The sequence below is a fragment of the Catharus ustulatus genome, chromosome 21, assembly GCF_009819885.2.
Source record: "Catharus ustulatus isolate bCatUst1 chromosome 21, bCatUst1.pri.v2, whole genome shotgun sequence".
Taxonomy (NCBI): Eukaryota; Metazoa; Chordata; class Aves; order Passeriformes; family Turdidae; genus Catharus; species Catharus ustulatus.
Genome location: NC_046241.1, coordinates 10,880,060 through 10,904,054, shown reverse-complemented (window position 1 = coordinate 10,904,054; position 23,995 = coordinate 10,880,060). Strand labels below are relative to the sequence as shown.

The following is a 23,995-nucleotide window of genomic DNA, read 5'->3' as shown; positions in this document are numbered from 1 at the left end:
ACTAACACATCACAGCAATGCCAGTGGACTGCAGCCAGGTCTTCCCTCTCCAGGTAAATCATTAACCTTGTGGACGACACCTCACAAACCAGGATTCCCAGGGTCAGTGTGAATCTGTGTTTCCAAAACCTCACATCAACAAGTGAAAGCTGTGACTGAAACCTGGTCTCTCCAAGAGGAAGATTTAATGCCTGAGACACATCATCTGCAATGAGAGTGCTCCTTTCCCCAAAGTACCCATCACAGATTGATAACATCCACACAGAAAGTTAAGAGCAATAATGTCTGTCACTGCAGAACACACTTTGACAGCACTGACTGACATCTGCCTGCAGCTGACAAACCCTGGGCAGGCTGTTGGAGTGACAGTGGCACAGGCTCCTCGGGAGGCGACGTGGAACCCAAGCCACAGAAGCCACCTGGGCTCAGGGAGCAGGGATGGAGCCAGGGCACAGACAGCTGCAGGGCCAAAGGGCTCACAGCTGATTCTGCTGTACCCAGGGGCTTGCTCCAAAACCAGACTGCAAGAGAACATCCCCCACAAACCCTGCTCCAGCCTACTCCAGCAGTCTGAGGCACAGCAGAGCTGCTCCAACACTCCTGCCTTGTGCAGCTCCCCAGGCCCAGCCCATGGCCTGGCAATGCTGGATGCACCTGGGTGAAGCAAGAGTGTGCCAAAGGTGGGGTGAGTCACTGTAAGCAGCACTCCTCTGGGGCAGGACTGCCTCCCTGGCAGCTCTGATGGGCCACCATGCACTGCCATCAGCACTGTGCACCACAGAGCAGAGCGGCTAGCACAGAAATACAGAAATACCAATCTAGGTTTGGTTGTACAGAAGGGTTTAGTTTATATCCAGCAATTGTTCTGAACCCCCCTCTTGATTCAGAATTATTCTACAATGCAGACAGCAACTGAAGGGAGCAGCTGAGATGTCTGCCCAGCCCAACAGCAGACTGTCCACAGGGCTCCATGCAGCACTGCTCCTGATTCTCCCTCACTTCTGAGGCAGCTTCAGAACAACCCAGCACTACTCCTGTCAGGATACAGCCACATGGAATAAAACAGCAAACTGGCTGCCAGTGTAATCTCCTCTCCATGGTGATGTGAAAATAAGAGATTACTTGTGACTACAGTCTTCCACAAACACTGTGTTGAGTAACTCACCACATTGCTGACAGTGTTAGAAGAGGCCTTCAAGTTGTCTGTGTTGCCTGTAATAATTAAATATTTGCAGGATGCACCTTTATATACATTTCTATTTCTTAAAAAATATATTGGATAATAAATAACCAGAGTAAAAAAAACAGACATGAAAGATGCTTTGAATGATCAGGCTGGTGGTGTAAAAGTTACCTGTAAATCACACACGGGGTGTGAGAGTGGAGCTGGCTACAGACAGGTGGGTTTTACTACAAGGCATTAATGTAACATTCAATTATTCCACTGCATACTGGCTGGTTTAACTCAGCCAAATTAGAATACATTTTATATTGACTATTTTGACATTTGCTTTATTTGGCAAGTAAAACAAAACTGATCCAATTTCCTTGCAGCCATTGTAAACCATAAACTGCACAACAAGAGGTTATAAAATATATAAGCCTTGTAAACACTTCTTTTCAGACTGTCACTGATGCTTTGAGCTCTAATTTTGGCCCTGTTCCCAAAAGCTCTGACACTTCTGCAGCCTTCCCTGGTCAGCTACCAGGTGACCCTTCCACATACAGTGATTAAGCACTGCCATTGACATTCTCTTGCTATGATAATTTATTTTTTTCTTTATTGTGGAAACCTGCCCAGACAGAATTTCTTGCAGAAAGAAAATGAAGATCTGTGCTTTAAAATCAAGACATCTTCTCTCTGATCTCACATGGCCTGGGCTGGCACCCAGCTTATGTCCAGCAGAGCTTCAGAGTAACATCTCAGGTCCTAGTGGGACAGGCTGGAATCTCCAGAAAACTGCTGGCTTTTCATCTCTTTTGCCTCCATCTCTGAGAAGCACGACAGCATGTCTGCCTGCAGCACACCTGACAGCACAGCACAGCAAGCACTGTGCCAGGGCATGGCAGCTGACCAAGCAAAACTCTCAGGGAAAGAAACACCCAAATGCTTTGAAGAGTTCAAAGAGCCCTCACAGGACAGTGGATTCCAGTCTGGGTCATGGGTGAAGGCTCAGATGTACACCCCTGCCTTAAGGAGGTACCTGATACCTTCTGGGGAACATGCTGCAGCAGTTTAAATCCTAACTCTGAAATGACCTGTAAACCAAGACTCTGAAGGATGTAAGGAATTTCCACCCATGTGATATAATAACCTTTGTACACAAACTGGAACCTTGAATTCCTCTCTGCTGTCTCCTTCAAAATTCTAGTTCTCACTAGTTACTGTAATACTGTAAAGATATCTGCAGTGCAGAAAATGCCTAGTGCAAAAATACACATACACTCAAATAGGCAAAAGCACAAAGGGACCCAAGGAGGATGTGCTGTCCCCTGGCAATGGCCTGGCCCAGTCTGTGAGCCCCAGCAGCAGGAGCACAGCTCACACTGGGTGCTGTGCTTTCAGAGTGAATGTCAGGAGTGCAAAGTTCTCAGTTTAATCACTGTCTGGCCTGGTTTGTTGCTGAACAACATCTGTTTTTGTCCAGAGAAATCCAGCAAATAAGCTGTCAGTACAGCACTACTGGTGTATGAAAGTGTACACAGCAGCACATCTGTTGATACACACACAGAAATATTGCCTGCAACACAGGGAGAGCAGCCTGGACAGACACACTGCCCAGCAGTGCTGCTCCTGTCAGTCACAGGATGAGGAGGCTGCTGTGCACATTCATGTCAGCTGCATAACTGGAGCTCAGCAACTGGGTTCAAGGAAATAAAAAAAAGAACCAGTACTTCAAACCATGAATGGACTGATCCTGGAGATGAGCAAAACTTGTTTCCCCTCTGAAGCCTGCAGAGACACTGCTCCCTCCCTCTGGCCAAGGAGAACAACAGGCCTGGCTGCAGCTCTGACTCGCCCTTCAACACACGTGTGTTGAAAGGCACAACATTCTGCATAGTCTGAAGCAAAGGTACAGTTTGCTGTTTCCCTTCCTCTGCAGGCTTTTCCTTTCTTCTGGCTTCTTCACCTTTACATAGTAACAGGCAAAAGAACTTCCAGCAGGCAAATACTTCAACACACAGCACATTCCCTTATCAGATTGTGATGAAATCATTCCATACTGAGGCAGCACTCTGGTCTTGGCTTCCCAGGCAAGGTGAGCAACCACAAGACATGCAGCATCAAGCAGGAGGAGCTGGAATGCAGAAAGCCTACCTTGGCAGGTTGGGAGCGGGGGTTGAAGCCGGTGCTGGGGCGGGAGGAGCCGCGGGCTGTGCGGAGTCGTGGTTGCGCGGCACTCTGCCCATCCGGTACCAGATGCCCATGCTGTTCAGCTCCCTGGGGAACCAACATGAGCATCAGAACAGCACTGCACACATCACCATCAGAACAGCATAATCAGTGCCAGCACTGCACACATCTCCATCAGAACAGCAGCACCAGGGCCAGCACTGCACACATCACCATCAGAACAGCAGCACCAGTGCCAGCACTGCACACATCTCCACCAGAACAGCACCATCAGTGCCAGCACTGCACACATCACCAGAACAGCACCATCAGTGCCAGCACTGCACACATCACCATCAGAACAGCACCATCAGTGCCAGCACTGCACACATCACCATCAGAACAGCACCATCAGGGCCAGCACTGCACACATCTCCATCAGAACAGCACCATCAGTGCCAGCACTGCACACATCTCCATCAGGAATAGCAGTATCAGTGCCAGCACTGCACACATCTCCATCAGAACAGCAGCACCATCAGTGCCAGCACTGCACACATCACCATCAGAACAGCACCATCAGTGCCAGCACTGCACACATCTCCATCAGGAATAGCAGTATCAGTGCCAGCACTGCACACATCTCCATCAGAACAGCACCATCAGTGCCAGCACTGCACACATCTCCATCAGGAATAGCAGTATCAGTGCCAGCACTGCACACATCTCCATCAGAACAGCAGCACCATCAGTGCCAGCACTGCACACATCTCCATCAGAACAGCACCATCAGTGCCAGCACTGCACACATCTCCATCAGGAATAGCAGTATCAGTGCCAGCACTGCACACATCTCCATCAGAACAGCAGCACCATCAGTGCCAGCACTGCACACATCTCCATCAGAACAGCACCATCAGGGCCAGCACTGCACACATCACCACCAGAACAGCAGCATCAGTGCCAGCACTGCACACATCTCCATCAGAACAGCAGCATCAGAGCCAGCACTGCACACATCTCCACCAGAACAGCACCATCAGTGCCAGCACTGCACACATCTCCATCAGAACAGCATAACCAGGGCCAGCACTGCACACATCACCATCAGAACAGCACCATCAGAACAGCACTGCACACATCACCATCAGAACAGCACCATCAGAACAGCACTGCACACATCACCATCAGAACAGCACCATCAGGGCCAGCACTGCACACATCACCATCAGAACAGCACCATCAGGGCCAGCACTGCACACATCACCATCAGAACAGCACCATCAGGGCCAGCACTGCACACATCACCATCAGAACAGCACCATCAGTGCCAGCACTGCACACATCACCATCAGAACAGCACCATCAGAACAGCACTGCACACATCACCACCAGAACAGCACCATCAGGGCCAGCACTGCACACATCACCATGAGGTGTGACGTGTTTCACCAACACCTTGGTCAGTGAGAACAAGTGTAATGAACAAAAAAGGAGGAGTGAGTGAATTCCTTCATCAAAGTCAGTAACACTTGTACTTACTTGGACTTTTCTAATGATAAGCTTCACCTCTTACAAGCTACTGCTTGGTAGTTAGAGGAGCACAGGGCCCTTTCTCTGGTCTAAGTGCACTCATGCCAGCAGCTCTGGAGGGAGGGGTACTCACCCTATGAACGTGTACTGAGGAGGGGCTTGCTTAGACCTGCCCAGGATTCGGATATCGCAGATCGCTGCCTCTGTAGAATCTCGTGGAATGAATTTAATGCACAGCCTCTTCTTCCTGAAAGCTACTTCTTCTGCAAAAACAACCCAGAATACAGGGGGTTGGGGTTTATGCAAGATTAGAGTCCAAATGTTTTTTATAGTCTCTCCAGATACAGGCAGGTAATTACGGCCAAAGAACAGACATATGTCAACAAACCAGTCAGTGCAGTGCCACTCAGAGAGGAATGCTCTGTCACATGTGTTATTTGCACTGCAATAACCAGATCTCCTGCCTGCTCCAGAGACCAGCTCCCAGTGTGCCCTGGAGCTGCCCCACAGCACAGAATAGCAGGTGGCTCTGCCAGTCCTGCAGGCCTCTCACACTCCCTTGTGTAATGTTTGCCTGGCCTGGACAGCCATATCTACACACTGCTCCCACAAGCACTGCCTCTAGGAAGGGACCTGGAAGCTTCTGACACAACCAGTCAGCTCATTCTGCTACGTGCTTCCCACCAGCCACCTCCAACCCGCTGTGAGGAGGAGCAGGCAGAGCCTGCCATGCACAGAGCTTGAGTGTAAGAGCTGTCTGTCCACATCTCACACATCCCAGATGTTAGTGACAGCTCCTGAGCAAGTCAGCAGACACAGAAATGATACCTCCACCATGTCTGCCCTGGTTCTTTGCTAGGACAAACCAGATTCACAAAGCAGTAAGTGCCAGAACCTCCCAGGAGGCAGCTGCACTGCTCTGACCTGTGCTCCGAGGGTGGATGAACAAACTGCACAGCCCTTTCTGCCGTGTGTCACAGAGCAATTCCACTCGTTTCCATGTTATCCATCATGTAAAACTCAAGCCCATCAGAGTCCAGGCTTATCTGTGTAATGAATTCACAGATCTTCAGGCTGTTTACCAGCACAGAGACACAACCCATAGCAGCACTGGTGCTGTCTGTGATCACAGAAATGGATTTGTGGTGCTTGGAAAACAATGCTCCACCTCACCCTGGGAGTCCCAGGGTGAGCAAGGTGAGGTTCCTGTTTGGATGCAGGCACTTGGAAAGGAGGACAGAAGGCTACTGTTACACAGAAAATCTACAGAGCAGACGCTGAATGCAAATCTGGAAACAACCAGCAACTACAAACAAGTGCCTGCAAAATAAAAACCCTTCATCTTAATATGAACAAATATCTTCCAATTTAAAATATGCTGTCACTTCAACAGATGGCAAGCAGCAGTCTCCATAGGCTCCTCCTGTTTTGTAATCCACACCTTGGGAAACAGCAATCCATTCCAGCCTCTGGAATGTGCTGCTGCACTAGCACCAATAACCATACAGACAGTGTGAGGTGTGCCAATAGAGCATCTGTACATGCAGCTTGCAGTTACAGGGGTGTTTTAGAGATGGTAAATACCTGCATCCAGTCTAGTCTTCCCCTGCTTTGAAAAAGTAGGGCTTCTGTTTGAAGTGCCTAAAACTGATTTTAGGAGCCTAGGATTTAAGGCTTCCTGAAAATCTTCCCAGGACCTACCAAGGAGTACTGCATTAAATGCATTAATTGTGAGTCAGCTGCCACTTCGAGGAGCACAGAGACACCTGTAACCACAAATCTAACTCTGAACAAAATCAGTGCCTCTCCTTTCACTTCCTCTGCAAGTACAAAGTTGACTATTTGCTTTTGTCTATGTTCTCTTCCATGCTGCTTCCTTAGTACAGGCAGTGCATCTGCTTTAAAGACTCTCACAGTCACAACCCAAAGCATTTCAAATTAATGACAAAGCCCCCTTCCACCTTTCCACCAGGACTTTCACAGAAACTGAAGCAGCACACAGTAAGGTCCAGCACTCCCAAGGGTCAGCAGGATAAGCCAACAATTCTACCTCGTACCACACGTACCACCAAGAGGTCCTCAGGGTCCTTCACTTCCAGGCCACAGGTTCCAGTCAGAACCAGATCACAGCCACTGAAAAACCATCCTCACGTGCTGCAGCCCCAGGTGAATGCAAAGCAGAGTCATGTAACCCCCTTCTGCTCATTCCTAGGCTGGATTTCATCACTGACACGCACTGGGAGCAGCCCTTGTGTGACGAGCAGCTGCACACCAGGCACCAGCACCACTCCTGCCATCCTCTCACACTCCACTCCCATGGGGCTTGTCCCCTGCCAGCCCAGTGCCCTGGCTGCCTGCTGCACAACACAGGGCTGCCACCAGACGAGGCTCCAGCTGCTGCTGGCACAAGTCCCAGGGGAGCTGAACACACTGCTTGGGAACTGCTCACTTGTAAGCTGGAGTGAAGCAATTCTACCATGCAGAAACAAGGATGTATTCCCCCTGGACACTGCACTTGTGGCTTGTGTCAGCAAGCATAAACATACCTGACCCCCTGTGGGAAACAGAAAAGTTAGAAAACTCAAAAGCTATGTGAAAGCAAATCTCAGCACTTCCTGGCAGGACAGGAGTCCTTGTTCACTCACAGCAGGAGATGTACAGTGGGTACAAACCCACACTGGGCATAAACCCACCCTCCCTTCCTTTCAGTGCACTTCTGAACAGCCCTTGGCACAGCTGCTCTGCTCCTGCCAGGCCAGTCCACTCTTCAAATTGAAAAAAGAAACTCTCCCCTCCTGCCCCAGAGACATGGGGTCTAGCAGGTGAATGGAGACAGACAGGCAGCCCCACTAAACAGCCTGAGGAGGACAAGAAAACCAAAGGTTGTTTTATTGCAGCCCAGAGCTGCCCCTAAATGTGCACATTCCACCCCAGAGAGCAGAAGTGCTGAGAACAACCCTCCATGGCCTGACCACACAGGCACTGGCACAGTGGGACTCAGGAACAGGCACTTACGTGTATCAATGGTCTCCTGGATGGGCATGAAGCCTACAGGTAAAGTGTCCTTGATATCAATGAGCTTCATATCTACCAAGACGTTGCCTAAATGACTCTTTGGAGAGAGAAAAGAAACAGTTGATTATGACAATGCCACCAAATTAAACCCCAGATCTTCCCACCTGCTGAAGCCTGAGATGCCTTGTCCTTCTATCTCACCACAACATTAGAATGGCAAGAATGTACCAAGGAATCCTTCTGAGCAGGAACCAGACAATGACTGACTGGCAGATACCAGACAACTGGCATTCAAAATTCTAGCACCTCATCCACTGCCACACTTCCAGATCCTTGGAAGCACAGCCAAATTCTTCCCTTTGTAGGCACAGCAGTTCCAAGCAGTACTTTCACCAACCCGTGCACTGAGCAGGTTGCCTCAGCTCTCACACACTCTACAGGAGCAACACAACATTTCCATGACAGCAACAGCAGAAAGCATTACAGGATGATGGCTTATGCACACATAGCCAAAGTTATTACATGCATTAGCTAATTAGTACTGAGTAGGCAGGGTTCTAGCTCCAAATGCAGCACACTCCAGAAGCACAGGCCATTTGGAACAACAAACTTCATTTAGAGTCCATATGAATTCTGAACTCCTGCCTTGTCTTATTAATCAAGGCTTGAAGAGCTCAGAGCTCAATTCAGAGTGACAGCCTCCACAATGGTTTAGAGACCAGATTTTCTTTGCAGTTTTCGATAAAACCAGCAGTGCTGGCCATAATCTGGGGTCACATATGAAAGAACAACACATTTTAGGTACTGCACAGCCTTTATAAACACAAACACAACACAGAACAATTAAAATTTCATCCCAAGCCACCAAACCATGTCACTGAGTTTTACTGTAATTGGTTGCAAAGTACCTCCTTTATTTTTTATCTGGCAAGAGTTTTTCTGACAAACCTGTACTCACTGATTATTTCACTGAACTACTTGCAAAATACTTAAATTTGCAGGCTCTGAAATAAGGGGATGTCAGGTCAGAGTTTATTTTTGGGAGGTCCTGCATTTTATGGTCAGCTCCTCAGCAGAAGGGTCAGCAGACCTGCAGCCCTGTCCCACCAGACACACGTGTGGCACACATCCTCTCCCACCTGAACAGGTCACAGGCAGGCAGCCCCCTCATGCCTCTGGCTGGCCAGGGCATCTTGGAGCAAGCAAAGCTGGATGCTGCCAAGACTGAATGTGTCAGCTAACATGGTCCTGGCACAGCAAACAGCAGACAAAGTAGCTGCTGCTGATTCATCTTTCATGTTTTATTTATTTAAGCTGTCTGTGTGTTACATCAGTGGCAACTTTCTGCTGAGCCATCAGCAGCAGACAGGTAGGAGAGGTGTCTCCAAAGAGCTGCTGGAACCCTGGGAGTCACCTCTGCCACGTGCACAGGAGAAAAGGGGACAAAGCCCCCCAGTCTGTGAGACCCCACCATCCAGGGCCTCCCCACACTCAGGCACAGCAATGTCCTTATTCTCAGGTACTGTAAACTGCTGAGTGGTGATTCTGCTAGACAGGCACTGCAGACTGACCCTGCTCTAACCCAGCTATCTGAAGTGCATTAACTCTACTAACTACATGTTCTTCAGGAGAAGAGTTCCCTTTTGCTACACACAAAAGAAACCCCTGAATGGCAGAACTTCCAACCCACCATGCAGCAGCACACCAGTGTCCAGGAGAGAGAGGAGCCTCTCACCTCCCTTCCTCCCAGATGAGGGAACTGAGGCCCCTCAGCCCCCAGATGACCCCAAGAGGGAAGCACACCATATATCCCATGTGGCCCAGAGGACTGAGGGAAGGAGAAACTTTTGCTTTAATTTATGACTCATCAGTATGAAGAAAGTATTCCCAAACCATGCCAAGCCCAGGGCTCCTGCCAAAACTCCAAGAGGCACCACCTGAGGGCATTCACACCCTCTCTGCAGACAGCAGCTGCTCCTGTCCTGTAATTATTTCTGACAACTTCACATTTCAGGTAGCCACAGATAAACCTAATTTCAAATCAGCACAAACCTATTTAATAGCTTCCCTGCCTATTCCAGGGCTGCTATTCCTGCAACTGCACATACTCTGGAATGAAAAGCACAATGATTGTCCCTCCACCCCAGGAAGTGGTGTTTCCCATAGCTCTGCAGTTTTACTTTCATCTAGAGGCAGGCAGGGAAGCAGATGGAATGAAGGTCAAATGCTGGAACTGGAGCCCCCAGCCTGGCTGCCAGGACCTGTGAGCAGCCCCTGAAGCTGCCATCACTTTCCTGTTCCTGTCAGGTGAAAGCAAAGTACAAAATGGTCCTTCCAGACCCCGCCAATGGAGCTGCTGTGAATATCCAAAGCATGACCAAAAGCAGGATTACCCACTAGATGGAGTGCATTCATTGCAGAAGTCAACAATTCCTCCAGAAAAAAAGAAAGTTTTCACAGTAGCCTCAACCAAAACCACAGCAGAATGCAGGAAGCTCTTGCTGCATGCACATAGTCTCCTCTCCTCCACACACAGTGTGAGCAGACAACTGCTGCTAATCACCAAGTAACTCACACTGAAGAGTCAGACCAGATTACAAGAATGTGCTAGCATATGCACAACGTGGGCACATTTTCAGCAATCAGCACCAAAGCCAACAAAGAAAGCAAGCTTATCCTGCAATAAAATATCTGTGATGGCTCTGGATTCAGAAACCAGCATTTCCTTCACCAACACTACCTGCATTGTTTGTTTCTTGAGGAATTTGGGTTGGACATGAATAGGACCATGAGGGTGCAACACCCATTGCTGCAGCAGGAAATGAGTGTAAGGCTGCTGAAATGCAAACATTCCCTTTTGTGCTTCTTTTATTGCAGAAGATTTTGTCAGCAATTTCTTTCCATGAGGAACACAGACAAAATGCAAATATTCTGCCATTGCAGTTTGCCTCCTTACTCACCCCAACTCAGCGAAATGCCTGCTTGAATTATAATTGGCTCCATAAAATGAATCATCTTATGGGTAAGAGCATACCAGGCACAGATGCAAATCATGCAGGCACTCAGCAAACGGACTTACGTTTTCTTTTGAAAATGATCTGGTGAAGCACAGGTACCGTGTGACCTTGGATTTAAATAAGCCATCTTTCCACAGGTCAGCATCCAAGCCATCTGCTGTTTGTGCAACCTGCAAAGAAGAGACAGAGGGAGAGAGGAGACATGTGAGCCAAGATAAAGTTAATAAATACATGTGCAGTACTTCTTCCTCAGACCTCTCCTAATTAACAGCAGCCCAAACTTTCACAGCATCTCATTAGTTTATTCACAAGGTGCAGTGCAAAGAACTTTCAAGAGGAGGTATAAAAAGAAGTTCTAAAAATGCTGTCTCTCAGGAGACCCTTGATTAAAGATGCTCTGACAAAGGCTACTCTAATGAGGAAACTGCAACTTCAGTTACAGCCTCCAAACAATAGTTTGGAGAAGTCAGCACATTGAGGCATTCATTACCACCCTACACTCAAGGACAAACAGGCGTGCTGGGAGGGTCCCTGAAGACAGAGCACAGAAACTCTCCCAGTCCCATCTCAAGACTATTTTCATGGAAAGCCATCAAGGAGTTCTGGCTCCCAGGCCAACAAGCTGCTTCCAGCAGGTGGGGGAATCCCTGGTCACTGGTGGAATTTAGCAGCGGTGCTGCATGCAAGGACACACCCCACAAATGTCCCTCTGCAATGCAACCCCACACCCAGAACTGACAGCACATGACAGAGCTGGGTAAGGAAACAGAGCCTGGACCCTCCACAGGAGACACACCATGATGTGCAGGAGAAAACCTCACTTGGAGCTGACTCAGGGAGTGGGCAGGAGGCAGCACCGTGCACTGGGAAAGGGCTCTGCTCTCTCAGCTGAGCACTCACCATGCACAGAGCAAGCTGGGAAGAGCCCTGGCCCCAAAATGTTTGTTGTCAAGTAAGAGAGGAGACAAGAAGGCAAACACAAGGAGAAGGGTAGAAAACAGGATTACCCCATCAGACTAACACCCAACGTCTCCAGCGTGGTCTGAAGCTCCACAGAAGGTGAACTTCTACCTAAAACCTCTCAGATGGGGCCAACTGCTCCACTGCAGCTCTTGTAATCACACCGAGTGAGCCTCTGGCCCCAGAGCAGCCTGATAACAAAGAGCTGACACTTGTCACTTCTGCACCCATGTTTAGCTGAGCAGAGACTGCACCAGGCACAGGGAGCAAGAGCTGTGTGCTGACAAGGCCTCCAATTCCCCTGAGTGCAGCAGAGACAAGAGACAGTCTGATCAAAGCAGCACAGTGCACCGACTGCTCCCCAAATTTTGGCAACTGCTGCTCACGAGCCCCAGCTCAGGTCAAGCCATTGTACAAAACACACAGATTTTGTGTTCAGGCCTGTGAAAGAAACATGTCTGATTTTTAAACAGCCACATTTTAGAATACAATTTCAGACAATTTTTTTTGCTTATTTGAATTCCTATCTTTCCTGAACTGCTAGTTTAGGAATATGCAAAATCCACATGCATCTTCCTGCATGGTGGGTAAGTCAATTCTGGTGAAAAGACATTCAGGAAGCAGTCTCTTTGGGAAAAGTGTTAGCTTATAGGGATGGTCAGCTTGAACTCCAAGCCCAGAGAATGTATGCATGAATGAACTTGTCAGAAAACTCATGGGGAAAGAAAACAGAACAGTGTAAACAGGAAACCTCTTTCATCACCTACTGGGCTCCTGCAAGCAAGGAGAAGCCCCAGCGGCTCTGGAAGCAGAGCTGTGCCTGATCAGCGTGCCTCAGGACAGGAGCCAAGTGGGACAGGCTGCAGCAGACCTGGCCAGCAGGACAGGCACTCCAGAGCCCCAGCCTGCCCAGTCCTTCCTTGGCTGAGAGGCCAGGAACGTGCGAGACAAAGGATCTGGCACCTGGCACTGAGCACAGAGCACCCTGGGCATGAGGAATGGTCCTTCTGCTCCTGCAGCCAGGGAGAGACACTCCTCACCCATGTGCTACACACAGAGGGACCTGACAGAGACACCCCAGCACGTACAGCGTGATCTACCTGCTGCACAGCACCCAGAACAGGGTTACTGCACATAGAATGGGGTTACTGCACACAGACTGGGGTTACTGCACACAGAACGGGGTTACTGCACACAGATTGGGGTTACTGCACACAGAACAGAGTTACTGCACACAGAACAGGGTTACTGCACACAGCATGGGGTTACTGCACACAGAACGGGGTTACTGCACACAGACTGGGGTTACTGCACCCAGATTGGGGTTACTGCACACAGCATGGGGTTACTGCACACAGACTGGGGTTACTGCACACAGATTGGGGTTACTGCACACAGACTGGGGTTACTGCACACAGATTGGGGTTACTGCACACAGAACGGGGTTACTGCACACAGAACAGGGTTACTGTACACAGATTGGGGTTACTGCACACAGAACAGGGTTACTGCACACAGAACAGGGTTACTGCACACAGAATGGGGTTACTGCACACAGCATGGGGTTACTGCACACAGATTGGGGTTACTGCACACAGACTGGGGTTACTGCACACAGAATGGGGTTACTGCACACAGAACGGGGTTACTGCACACAGAACGGGGTTACTGCACACAGATTGGGGTTACTGCACACAGAACGGGGTTACTGCACACAGAATGGGGTTACTGCACACAGAATGGGGTTACTGCACACAGAACGGGGTTACTGCACACAGATTGGGGTTACTGCACACAGACTGGGGTTACTGCACACAGAATGGGGTTACTGCACACAGAACAGGGTTACTGCACACAGCATGGGGTTACTGCACACAGAACAGGGTTACTGCACACAGACTGGGGTTACTGCACACAGAATGGGGTTACTGCACACAGACTGGGGTTACTGCACACAGAACAGGGTTACTGCACACAGCATGGGGTTACTGCACACAGAACAGGGTTACTGCACACAGCATGGGGTTACTGCACACAGAACAGGGTTACTGCACACAGACTGGGGTTACTGCACACAGAATGGGGTTACTGCACACAGAACAGAGTTACTGCACACAGAATGGGGTTACTGCACACAGAACAGAGTTACTGCACACAGAACAGGGTTACTGTACACAGACTGGGGTTACTGCACACAGATTGGGGTTACTGCACCCAGACTGGGGTTACTGCACACAGAATGGGGTTACTGCACACAGAACAGGGTTACTGCACACAGAACAGGGTTACTGCACCCAGATTGGGGTTACTGCACCCAGAACAGGGTTACTGCACACAGCATGGGGTTACTGCACACAGACTGGGGTTACTGCACACAGAATGGGTTACTGCACACAGAACAGGGTTACTGCACACAGAATGGGTTACTGCACACAGAACAGAGTTACTGCACACAGAACAGAGTTACTGCACACAGAACAGGGTTACTGCACACAGAACAGGGTTAATGCACACAGAACGGGGTTACTGCACACAGCATGGGGTTACTGCACCCAGACTGGGGTTACTGCACACAGACTGGGGTTACTGCACCCAGAACAGGGTTACTGCACACAGAACAGGGTTACTGCACACAGACTGGGGTTACTGCACACAGATTGGGGTTACTGCACACAGACTGGGGTTACTGCACACAGACTGGGGTTACTGCACCCAGACTGGGGTTACTGATACCTCACCCAGGTCTTTAGCAAGCAGGTCCTTTAACCCTCCTTCCCCACAGGGTGATCTGCCCCTCTGGCAGAGGCAGGGCTGTCCCTGCTGGGTGAGCAGCTCCCCAGAGCAAACCCACCATGGAGCTGGTGTTCAGTCTGCAGCAAAGAACGGCTGCATGGGAACCACACCCCTCTCCCATCCCTGGCTCCTGCCTCCCACCTCTCTGCCCCACCCAGACACTCAGTCTTACCAGTTTGGTTGGATTTTCAGGAATCTAAGTACAGACACACTCTGTATATTTTGGCAAAATCAAGTCTTTGGTGCTTTAGCTGTGAAATGGCCTGGCCAGTTATTACAAGTGCTAGTAGTGCATTTGTTTTCTAAGCAGACACGACGGCAATAGAGATTATGGAGTAACTGAAGTAGTGCAGAGGAAAAAAGGCCTCTGGCCCGTTTGCCAAGACATCCCCCCAGGCACTGCAGCCTGCCAGCTCCAGATGGGCAGCAGGCCGAGCCCTGGGGCTCCACGTGAATCTGGAAAATGGACCTGGACATCTCTAGGCATTGAATTTACACCTGGGATGAAGCACCCATGCTCCTGGAGATTTCTCTTAAAGGGAACAAAAGGAAAAATGAAGCTGTTAACTGGAGAAGGAAAAAAATGAAAGGGAAACTAGTAAAGCCTATCAATAACATAGGTGTCTCAGAAAGAGCTAGTTACTTCATTGCAAAACTTGAAACCATCAGTGAAACTGCACGAGGAAATACAGTAATTTCAAAATTATAAGCCGCACTAAGTATAAGCCGCACCTCCGGGTGCCAGCAACTTTTCATTCTTTGTCCATCCATAAGCCACACCTATCATAAGGTGCAAGTTACAATACAGAGTGTGATAAAAGGTATCTGTTCCATCACCATCTGTTGAGGGTGGGGCAGTGATCCTTATCTCAAAGGCAGATATTCTGCTAATGGGCATCCATTGAAACCAGGTAGGGCATTGTTCTTTATCTTTTCACAACCCATCCTTCCTCCAACCAGTCATTTTCTGCTCATGGCCATTGAGTCCCACTGTGGGACTGATAAAATTACTGCATCCCATTGGGAGTTGCTCCAGCCAGGGGGAAGAGCCCAACATTTCTTACCAAGATAAAAACAGAGGTTTTGGGACACTAAGGGAGCCCTTTCTCCACTGGACTCCAGAGGAAAACCGGATTCCTCCACATCCCCACTGGAGCTGCGGAGGGAAACTGCACCTTGTACAGGAGCACTGCTCCAGCTGAGCCACATCTGTCACACACAGCAGGCACTGCCCCACACTGCAGCTAAGGGTGTGACAGCCATGCTGGAGAGGGACAGCACACAGCACACACAGCAGGCACTGCCCCACAGTGCAGCGTAAGGGTGTGACAGCTGTGCTGGGGAAGGACAGCACACAGCACACACAGCAGGCACTGCCCCACGGCCGGTCCAAGGGCAGACAGGGCTCCTTGTGAACAGACAGTGAGGCAGCAGAGCCAGAGCAAAGGCAGCTCCTCACTGAGCCCTGAGGAGACAGCGACCCACATTCACCAGCATTACACCACCACCATAATTGGATTAAGCCACAGGAAGACTCTTTTATCTTGTTTAGTTTAAACTGCGTTAGCGCTGCAACTCCCCATTAAGCCACAGGCAGGCTATCTGGGGTGAGCGCTCTCTCTGCCCAGCCATTTAGGCAAAATGCAATTCTGTTATCAGAAGTCTCACACTGTCCCGTGCTTCTTTATCAGGGCAAGCAGCTAATTACACAGCCTGGCTCACACAGGTAATGAGCACTTGGAAAAACAGAGTAAATGTAAAAACCTCCCAGGTCTTTAAGGAGCTTTTTCACAATTCCCCCCTCGTGTCCTTACTTCAGCCTGATCCATTTTGTTTCTTCACAGTGAACAAGGTATGCAATGATCCAGAGCTGAAGAGGCGTGAGCAAAGCCTCAAGTCAGCTGGCTTCCACTCCCACCATGCAAGCTGTGTGGCTCTGAAAAGCCAAGGTGTGATGTAGCACAGTTGGAGCAGGACACACAAAAAAGCAAGCAGATGAACTACAGACCAAATCTTTCTGTATAGATCTCTGCAAGGTCAGGATTTTATATTTCACAGTTTGGGACACTGATCTATGAGTAGAAACATCCTGCTGTTGGTTACACAGCAACAAGCAGCTGTTCAACAGCAAACTCCCTTTATCTATTCGCACATTCATCTATGCCGTATCCAGCTGCCTTTCCCTGCTGCCAGTCTCTGCCAAACCTCAGAGGTTAGAGTCTAAACTCTAAGGTTTAAACCTTAGGGCATTCTGCCCGTCAAAATCATCCTTGCAATTTCAGCTGGATGCAAAACTCTTTGATTCCCTTTCTCATCATCATGTGCAGTGCTGATATGTGGGATTAAACAGCTGATGCGGGATCCATTTATTTAGAAATATCATTTTTACAATACTTAGGACTCCTTCAGGATGAATGTTACTAGGATTATTAAATTTGCTTGCCACAGTGGCCAGCAATTTCTGCAAACCCCTCCTCCAGGAAATTAAGCTTCTCTGGAGTGGCAAAGATGAAGTGGCACATTTGCACCCACAACTCCGTGCTGAAGGAAAGCACCAAGTGCTGTGGGCTGGAAGGTGGGCAGCTGGCTACCAAATGACTCCTCACAGCACAGCATGTTCTCTCTGGAGGAGATGCTGCTCCCCACAAAGCAAAGCCTCATTAGTGCAGACCCAAAGCATGAAGTGCAGCAGCTCCAACAGCTCTACTTACGACATCGTATCCAGTGGGAGCGCGGCTGCGGGAGGCGAGCACGCCGACGCCTGTGATGGGGTCCATGGGCAGCTCGGGCAGGGCATCGCTGAGGTCTCGCACCTCGGGCATGGTGGACTGATCCTGGGAGAAAGGAGCAGAATTAAAGCGCTGCTGGGCACCACACCCCACCAGAAGCCAGAGAACCAAGAGCACACATGCATGCCAGAGTGCCTGTGCTGACACACCACAGACGGCCAAAGGTAAACACGGGATTAGGCCAGACACACCTTCTGCACTTTCATTTGCTTTTGATAAGAAGATACACTTGTGCAATGCCAAATAGGTTTGAAATTTGTGCTGTCAGCCTCTGAGACTCATTTTGTTGCTTCCATGGGCTGGTCTCCATCTAGCAATTACAGGAAAACCAAAGCTCAATCCCTTCTCTCCCCAAAAGAGAACAAATTTCATCCCCAAGTCAGGCTGGTTGAAGCAGCTCTGTCATTTTAAACAGCAAGTAATCTGTTCCTAATGGCTTTAGGGGGAGGTTCCCCATCCACTATGGGTGTTAAGACATGCTGGGGGTTCCCCCATGAGTCGTCAGTCCCACCACACCCCCCTCAGCCAGACTGATTTCAAGGAGCAGCACAGATGTCTCTGGCGCTGGATGCAGAACCGCACTGGCTGCAGGGAGCCTCAACACCAGGGAACACAGAGGAAGCACAGGGCGGGCTGGTGCAAAGCAGAGAGGCCTGCAGGAGGCCTGAGCATCTTCCAGAAGAGGCACATCACCAAGAACATCAAGGGTGGGAGATAGGCAAAAAGGACAGAAGCAGGTAAGACCAACTAACTTCGGAGGGATGAAGGATGCTGCTGCAGGAAGCAGGAGGAGAGTACAAGAAAGGGGCTGAAACAACCAAGGTGAAGGATGGGGAAAGGTGCCACTGCCTCAGCATGTGGTCTCCTGCAGAGGCAGCCAGTGAAAGCAAGTCTGCTCTGGCTTTCAGGCAGGAGTGCCCCAGGAAATCGCCCCCCACGCACCCCAAGACAAGAGGGCAGTGCTCTGTGTAAACAAGCATCACTGCTGTACAGCCAGACAAGCCGTGAACCTGACTGAATTCCCTCCTCAGAGCAATCGAACCCCAGCATTTCTAGGCCATTGACATGGCTGGTTACTTACTGCTTCTAGAAAAGGCAGGTGAGTACTGGTGCCAGTGGGACCTGGGTTTACACTTCACAATGCCCAGTCTGAACAAACATCGTGCTGCAGGCAATAAAAGAGAGCAAGTCTGGGCCCTATGTAAATAATAATAATGTCAAATGAACAGCCAGACTACTTGAGGAGTCCAAAACAACATGTGCTGGTGACCTGTTGGTGCAAACACTATTGCTGATGAACCAAACAGAGGAGAGAGATCTGCTTTAGTGCCAGGACACGCATCCAGCACACAGAGCAAAGCCAACCCTCTTCACTCCCAAAGCAGCTCAAACCTTCGAGCACAATGGTAAGGCCTCCTCTCCCAGCAAGCTCCCTGTCCTCAGGGTGGGCGAGGAGCACAGGAATGCTGCAGGAATGCTGGAGGCACTGGCACAGCAATGACAGACCTGTGCCACCCCACAGCTCATCCAGGGGCCTCGCAAACAATGCAGAACCTCAAACATACAGCATGGAACAAACATAATGTGAATGTAACAAGGATCTTACAATCTGTTCTTCGTGAATGTTTTCTGAAACTTAAAGTCACACAATTGTGTGGTGACACCTTTCTACATTTTGGGAGGAGCTGTGAGGTAATGAATGCTGACATAAGCTTCTCTTAGGCCATTTTGAACTGAAATCCAGGTAAGTGATGATGCTCCCCAGCATGTTAAGGACACCACACAGGTTCCCACACAGCTGCAGCTGCACTGCAGGGAAGCAGATCTGCTCACACAGTGCCTGCACCAAACGTGCCCTGATGAAGTGCCTGCTGCTGAACGCTGCCAGGCCCTGTCTGACCGTGCTGGAGCCTGCTGCAGGGAGGCCCAGCCGCCCCCGCAGGAACCTGAGCAGCTGCCAGGTCAGCCTGGGCAAGGCTGAGGACAAGGGGGTCCCCAGCACCAGCACAGAAGGAGGGGTGGGTGCTGCAGCCCGCAGTGTGCTGCCTCCCCCTCAGCCCTGGCACGCTGTCCTCAGCAAAGGAAGAAGGGCACCTTTGTGGGAGCCATTTGCAGCCCTGCTCTGCACAGGGGGAGGGGAAACGGCATCAATCCTCACTCTGTGCTGGCTCACACAAAGCCCCTCTATGGCAGCAGCGCTGGCCGTGGGGTTTGTGCCTGCCCATGCACGGGGTAACGGGGGGCAGCACCAGCCTAGGGCCCCGAGCAGCACCTGCAGCAAGGGCCACCCAGCTCCCTGCCCAGCGAGCCCAGCACCTTCCTCTGCCCCGTGCCCACAGGGATGGCAGGCACAGCACCTGCCCAGCAAAGCTGCTGTGGCCACTGCAGCACGGCCAGGCTCTGCCACACCACACTGGGCAGCTGCCCGCTGTGCAGCGGCACTGAGGAGGCACCTGGAACAGATATGGAGCAGCAGAAGCCAGCAGCACACTGGGATAAATGTCTCTGTGAACTTTGCACAGGTCAAAGGGGAGTGCACTTCTCCGCAAGAGCGTCAACAAACTTTGGTTTCTTTTCCACTGTGCCTTTTAACTTGAAAAAACAAACAGTGAAAGAGGAAATTAAACTAAGGAGCTGGATTCTATAAATACCTCCATTAGGCAGCTTGTTATTTTAATTCTCTTTAGCAATGTGAGTTTGACCTGCATGCCCACCTGCCATCACAGTGGCCGAGCACTCAGCCCTGGATAAGGCATCCTGCAGTGACTGCCTGTGCCCAACCGCTCACTGCAGGGCTATTCCGGGAACTGCCCAAAACAATAACAACATTTTTCCCATTAGTGGGGAGCATGCTCTCTGGAAGTTGTTAGCTGTGGGGCCACATCCAGTCCCCAGCACACCCCAGCAGCCAAAGGAAGCCGGATGTGAGCTCTGGGAAGGAAGAAGCATGGGAACACTGTAGAACCAGACAAAGCCAGTGGGGAAAGAATGCGTCTCTAACAGAAAAAGTCTCCGTGCATCCTGCCTGCACCACCCCCAGCAGCACGCAGCAGAGCAGGGTGGGATGGCTGCAGGACGACGGACAGGATGCACTCCTAGACAAGCAGCCACCATGCTGCTGGCTCTATCCTGAATGCTTCCAACCCTCGAACCAGACATGCCTCGAGGCAGGAGTGGTGTCCCAGGGATCTTGATGCCCAGCTGTAGCAGAGGCCTTCTGGGACTCCTCTGGTTTCTGGCACAGCCTTCTTCCCACAACCCATAGTCACACACACCTTCCCTTCTGCCAGCACTCCCAAGTTTGTCTGTTTATAGCCTTTTTGCATGTTCTGTCCCATTTCCTTGTTAGCTCATCCGCCTTTATTAGTTTATCCTAGGCATACTTTTCTGCTGGCTCCACTGACGTGACTGACCACACACACTGCTGGGCTCTGGCTACAGAGCAGAAGAACTCGCTTTCAGAAATGAATGCATTATTGTGAGTTTCTAGACAACTTTCTGCTCTCAGTGTTCCTTTTCAACAAGTTCAGCAAGTTCAAGAGCTGGTGGGTACATGACCAGATCAGGCCTTTCAATGTATTTGCTACAGAAACATCATGCTGCCAGCAAAGCAGGTCAAGCTCTGAAGTTAAATAGCCAGGGACTTACAGGGAGAATGGTGTTATTGTTTCTTCCTCCAACTACAAGCCCTGCACTTTGACACTGGCTTGCTCTTCCCACAGGCAGAAAAGTGTGAGCTAAGGCAAGACTGGAAAAAAATCCCAAGTACCTCACTGCGTCCCTGCAGTCTGTGGGAAATGGTCCCACAAAGCAAAGCAGACACACGGCTCAAAGCCCCGTGCATCCCTGCAGGAAGGCACAGCCACCCTGCCACAGCTCTCCCGCACGTTTCCCACCGCGCCGGGACCGGACACAGCCCCGGCCAACTTTCCATTCCTGCTCATGAACAGGACACAGCTTCAGTCACAGAAACAGGAGCCCACAGTGGCAGCCAGCACCAGGGCCCTGGAGGCCACCATCACTAGCAGGAAGCATTTCAGTGTCACATTCCACCATCGAAGACATGCCTGGAATCACCCCTGCACACAGGCTCCCTAAGAGACAGCTGCCTGTACCAGCTGCAAAATCCACACTCTGTATGGGTGGAAACAGGAACTTAAGGGACAGAATGAGCAAAATCGAGACCCTGTATTGCTTCACAGCACTCCTAACTGTGGACAGGCATTTCAGAGGAGTGTCCTGTTTCAAAATAGGTTTCCATACACAGCTGACCTTGCCCCAGGGCAGCAACACTGAAATGACATTCAGTGCAGTTATTTCCATCTTGGCAGAGCTAAGAACAGGTCCCTGGGGGCTACTGGTATCCTTAAGTCTGGGACTTGCTTTGTCAGAGATGCACGTGGTACCAGAGTGGGATGTTGTCTGTTTCAGCTCACACCTCCAGAAGCTCAAGTTATGCCTCCATCTAGAAGGGAAGGCCATCTCAGCTAAAAATTACAGGAATGATGCTGCCAACCTGCAGCACAACACACAGGCTCCCTAAGTAATAGATGGGCATGTTCTCACTCAGTTAAAATAAAACACAAAAAGGAGAAACCCAAGCTTTAGCCAGAGCAGCTACACACCTGCTGACACCCTGTCTGTTTCAGGGTTACTGTGACCAAGCTGAGAATGCCCCAGCTCTGGGAACGTGAAGATTGGTGGGCCTTTGAAAATCTCTCCAGAAACCTCAGAGAAAGCTTGCAAACCTCTGTGATGCAAGACACGAGTAATTGACACACAGCAACAGCGTGTGGCTGCTCCGGCCCGGCTGTAGGAAGGCAGCCGGTGTCACAGCCCCAGCCCTGCACTGAGCACAGGGTAGAAATGGACACTCAGGTAGGCCCATGCTATAAACGCGAAAGACCACACGAAACAGAGGAGGGTTTTGTAATTTCCTCTATCCGTCACCAAGAAGAATTTACACTAAATCCCGGAGGTCAAGGTCACCGGGGCTCTACCCCCAGGCTGCTCCAGGGCCGTTCCTGCTCTACCCCAGCCTCGGAGCAGCCGCCGGCTCTCACGGAGGCCACCGGGGCGCTGCAGCCCGGCCCAGGCACCAGGTCCCCGCGACAGCCGGCCCCGTGAGCCCCGTGAGCCCCGTAAGCCCCGGCCCGGGGGCTCAGCCCGCCCGCCCCGCCCGTGTGACCGCCGCCGCCTCCCCGCGCCGGGCCGGGCCGGGCCGGGCCGGGCCGAGCCGACTCGCAGCAGCCGCGGGAGCCGGGCGGGCCCGGGCCCGGGCTGGCAGCGGGGCCGCGGCGGCTGCAGCGACACTTAACTGTTGCCCGTGCGGCGGGCGGCGGGTCGCGGCTCCCCCGGCGCAGGCAGAAGCAGCTCCTCATCGCCCGGCGGAGCCGGCGCGGCGCGGCCCGGCGGGAGGAGCGGCGGCGGGGGAGCGGCCTGCGGCCCGGGCGGAGCGGCGCGGGGCGGGGAGCGGAGCGCACCACGGGCAGGCCCGGGCCCGGGGCTCACGGCGGGGCTCGGGATGGGGCTCCCGCCGCCGCTCCGCGCCCACCGCGGCCGGACCGGCGCGCAGGGCCCGGATCCCGCCCCGCCCGGCCCGGCCCGGCCCCCGCGCCGCCCCGCGACCCCCGCCCCGAGCCCCGGCCCGGCCCGGCCCGGCCCAGGGGACACTCACCGCGGCCACCGCGCTGCGCTGCCTCCCTCCCTCCCTCCCGCCGCTCCGCCCGGCCCGGCCCGCCCCGCCCGCGGCCCCGGGCACCGGGGCTCGGCCCCTCCCGGCCCCGGGCCGCACCTCGCCGGAGCGTCCCTTCCCGGGGAGCAGGGAGTGCCCGGCCGTGTCCCCAGCACGCTCCGAGCAGCCTCCGCCACCCGGCGCACACGGGAGGTGCCGGGTGGAAATGGCTGAATAGCCGTGATTTGGTCAATGTAACCTCCTTCCTTCTGAAACGGGCTGCACACAGATAGGCAGAGCCTGCTGTGGGCTGAGGAAGGGCACAGGGGTTCAAACAAGCTGGTTATCTTCTCGAGAAGTGCCTGGGGTTGGGACAGTGGGCGGTTTCAGGAGCTACCTTCAATTCATTAGGATCTGATGCTGTCTCATCATGGCCTGAAAAACAAAGATATGGTCCAAAGCGGTCAGGATTTGCCTGCCTGGCTGGGTCCACTCACAGACAGAAAACATTCTCAATAGGATCTGCCAAGGTCTGTTTCTGCTCAACATTAACACGTGCCAGTGTTGAAACTGACAGCGCACACATGGAATGAGCAGGCGATGTCAATTGCGGCACACCGTGGGACAGCGGCATCGTCCGCAGCCATCACTGCACGGACCAGTCCCGCAGCTGCCCTGCGCTGGCTTTTCAGCACCATACCTGAAACAAGGTCAGGAACAATCCTCTCGAGAGCAGCAAGATGGGTGTAGGGGCTGGCATCAGCCGCCTTGGGTGCGAGACAAAGATTTGGAGCTGCTAACACAAAGCAAAAGGAAAAAATCCTGGGTGAAGAACGAAATAAGGGAGGGAAGGAAACAACCGTTAATGTGTGTGAGAATT

The 23,995-nt window shown here is 51.5% G+C and overlaps 1 protein-coding gene across 10 annotated transcripts in view; it reads right to left on the bottom strand.

The window, feature by feature from the left end:
* The window catches only part of MVB12B (multivesicular body subunit 12B), an 84,151-nt gene extending 60,820 nt beyond the window's left edge, over positions 1 to 23,331 (bottom strand). For 3 of the 10 annotated variants that reach the window (XM_033077203.2, XM_033077202.1, XM_033077210.1), the window contains exons 1-6: positions 22,760 to 22,841; positions 17,364 to 17,486; positions 10,962 to 11,069; positions 7,883 to 7,979; positions 5,001 to 5,130; positions 3,320 to 3,442 (exon numbers count right to left, since the gene is read on the bottom strand). In XM_033077203.2, the coding sequence (XP_032933094.1) occupies positions 3,320 to 3,442; positions 5,001 to 5,130; positions 7,883 to 7,979; positions 10,962 to 11,069; positions 17,364 to 17,486; positions 22,760 to 22,822 (644 nt within the window). In that variant the 5' untranslated portion in view covers positions 22,823 to 22,841. Of the gene's footprint in view, positions 1 to 3,315; positions 3,443 to 5,000; positions 5,131 to 7,882; positions 7,980 to 10,961; positions 11,070 to 17,363; positions 17,487 to 18,522; positions 22,550 to 22,759; positions 22,846 to 23,118; positions 23,136 to 23,235 lie in introns of those variants that run through there. The other 7 variants (XM_033077208.2, XM_033077206.1, XM_033077205.1 and 4 more) reach the window with 7 other exon arrangements.
* Positions 23,332 to 23,995: the final 664 nt, after the last annotated feature.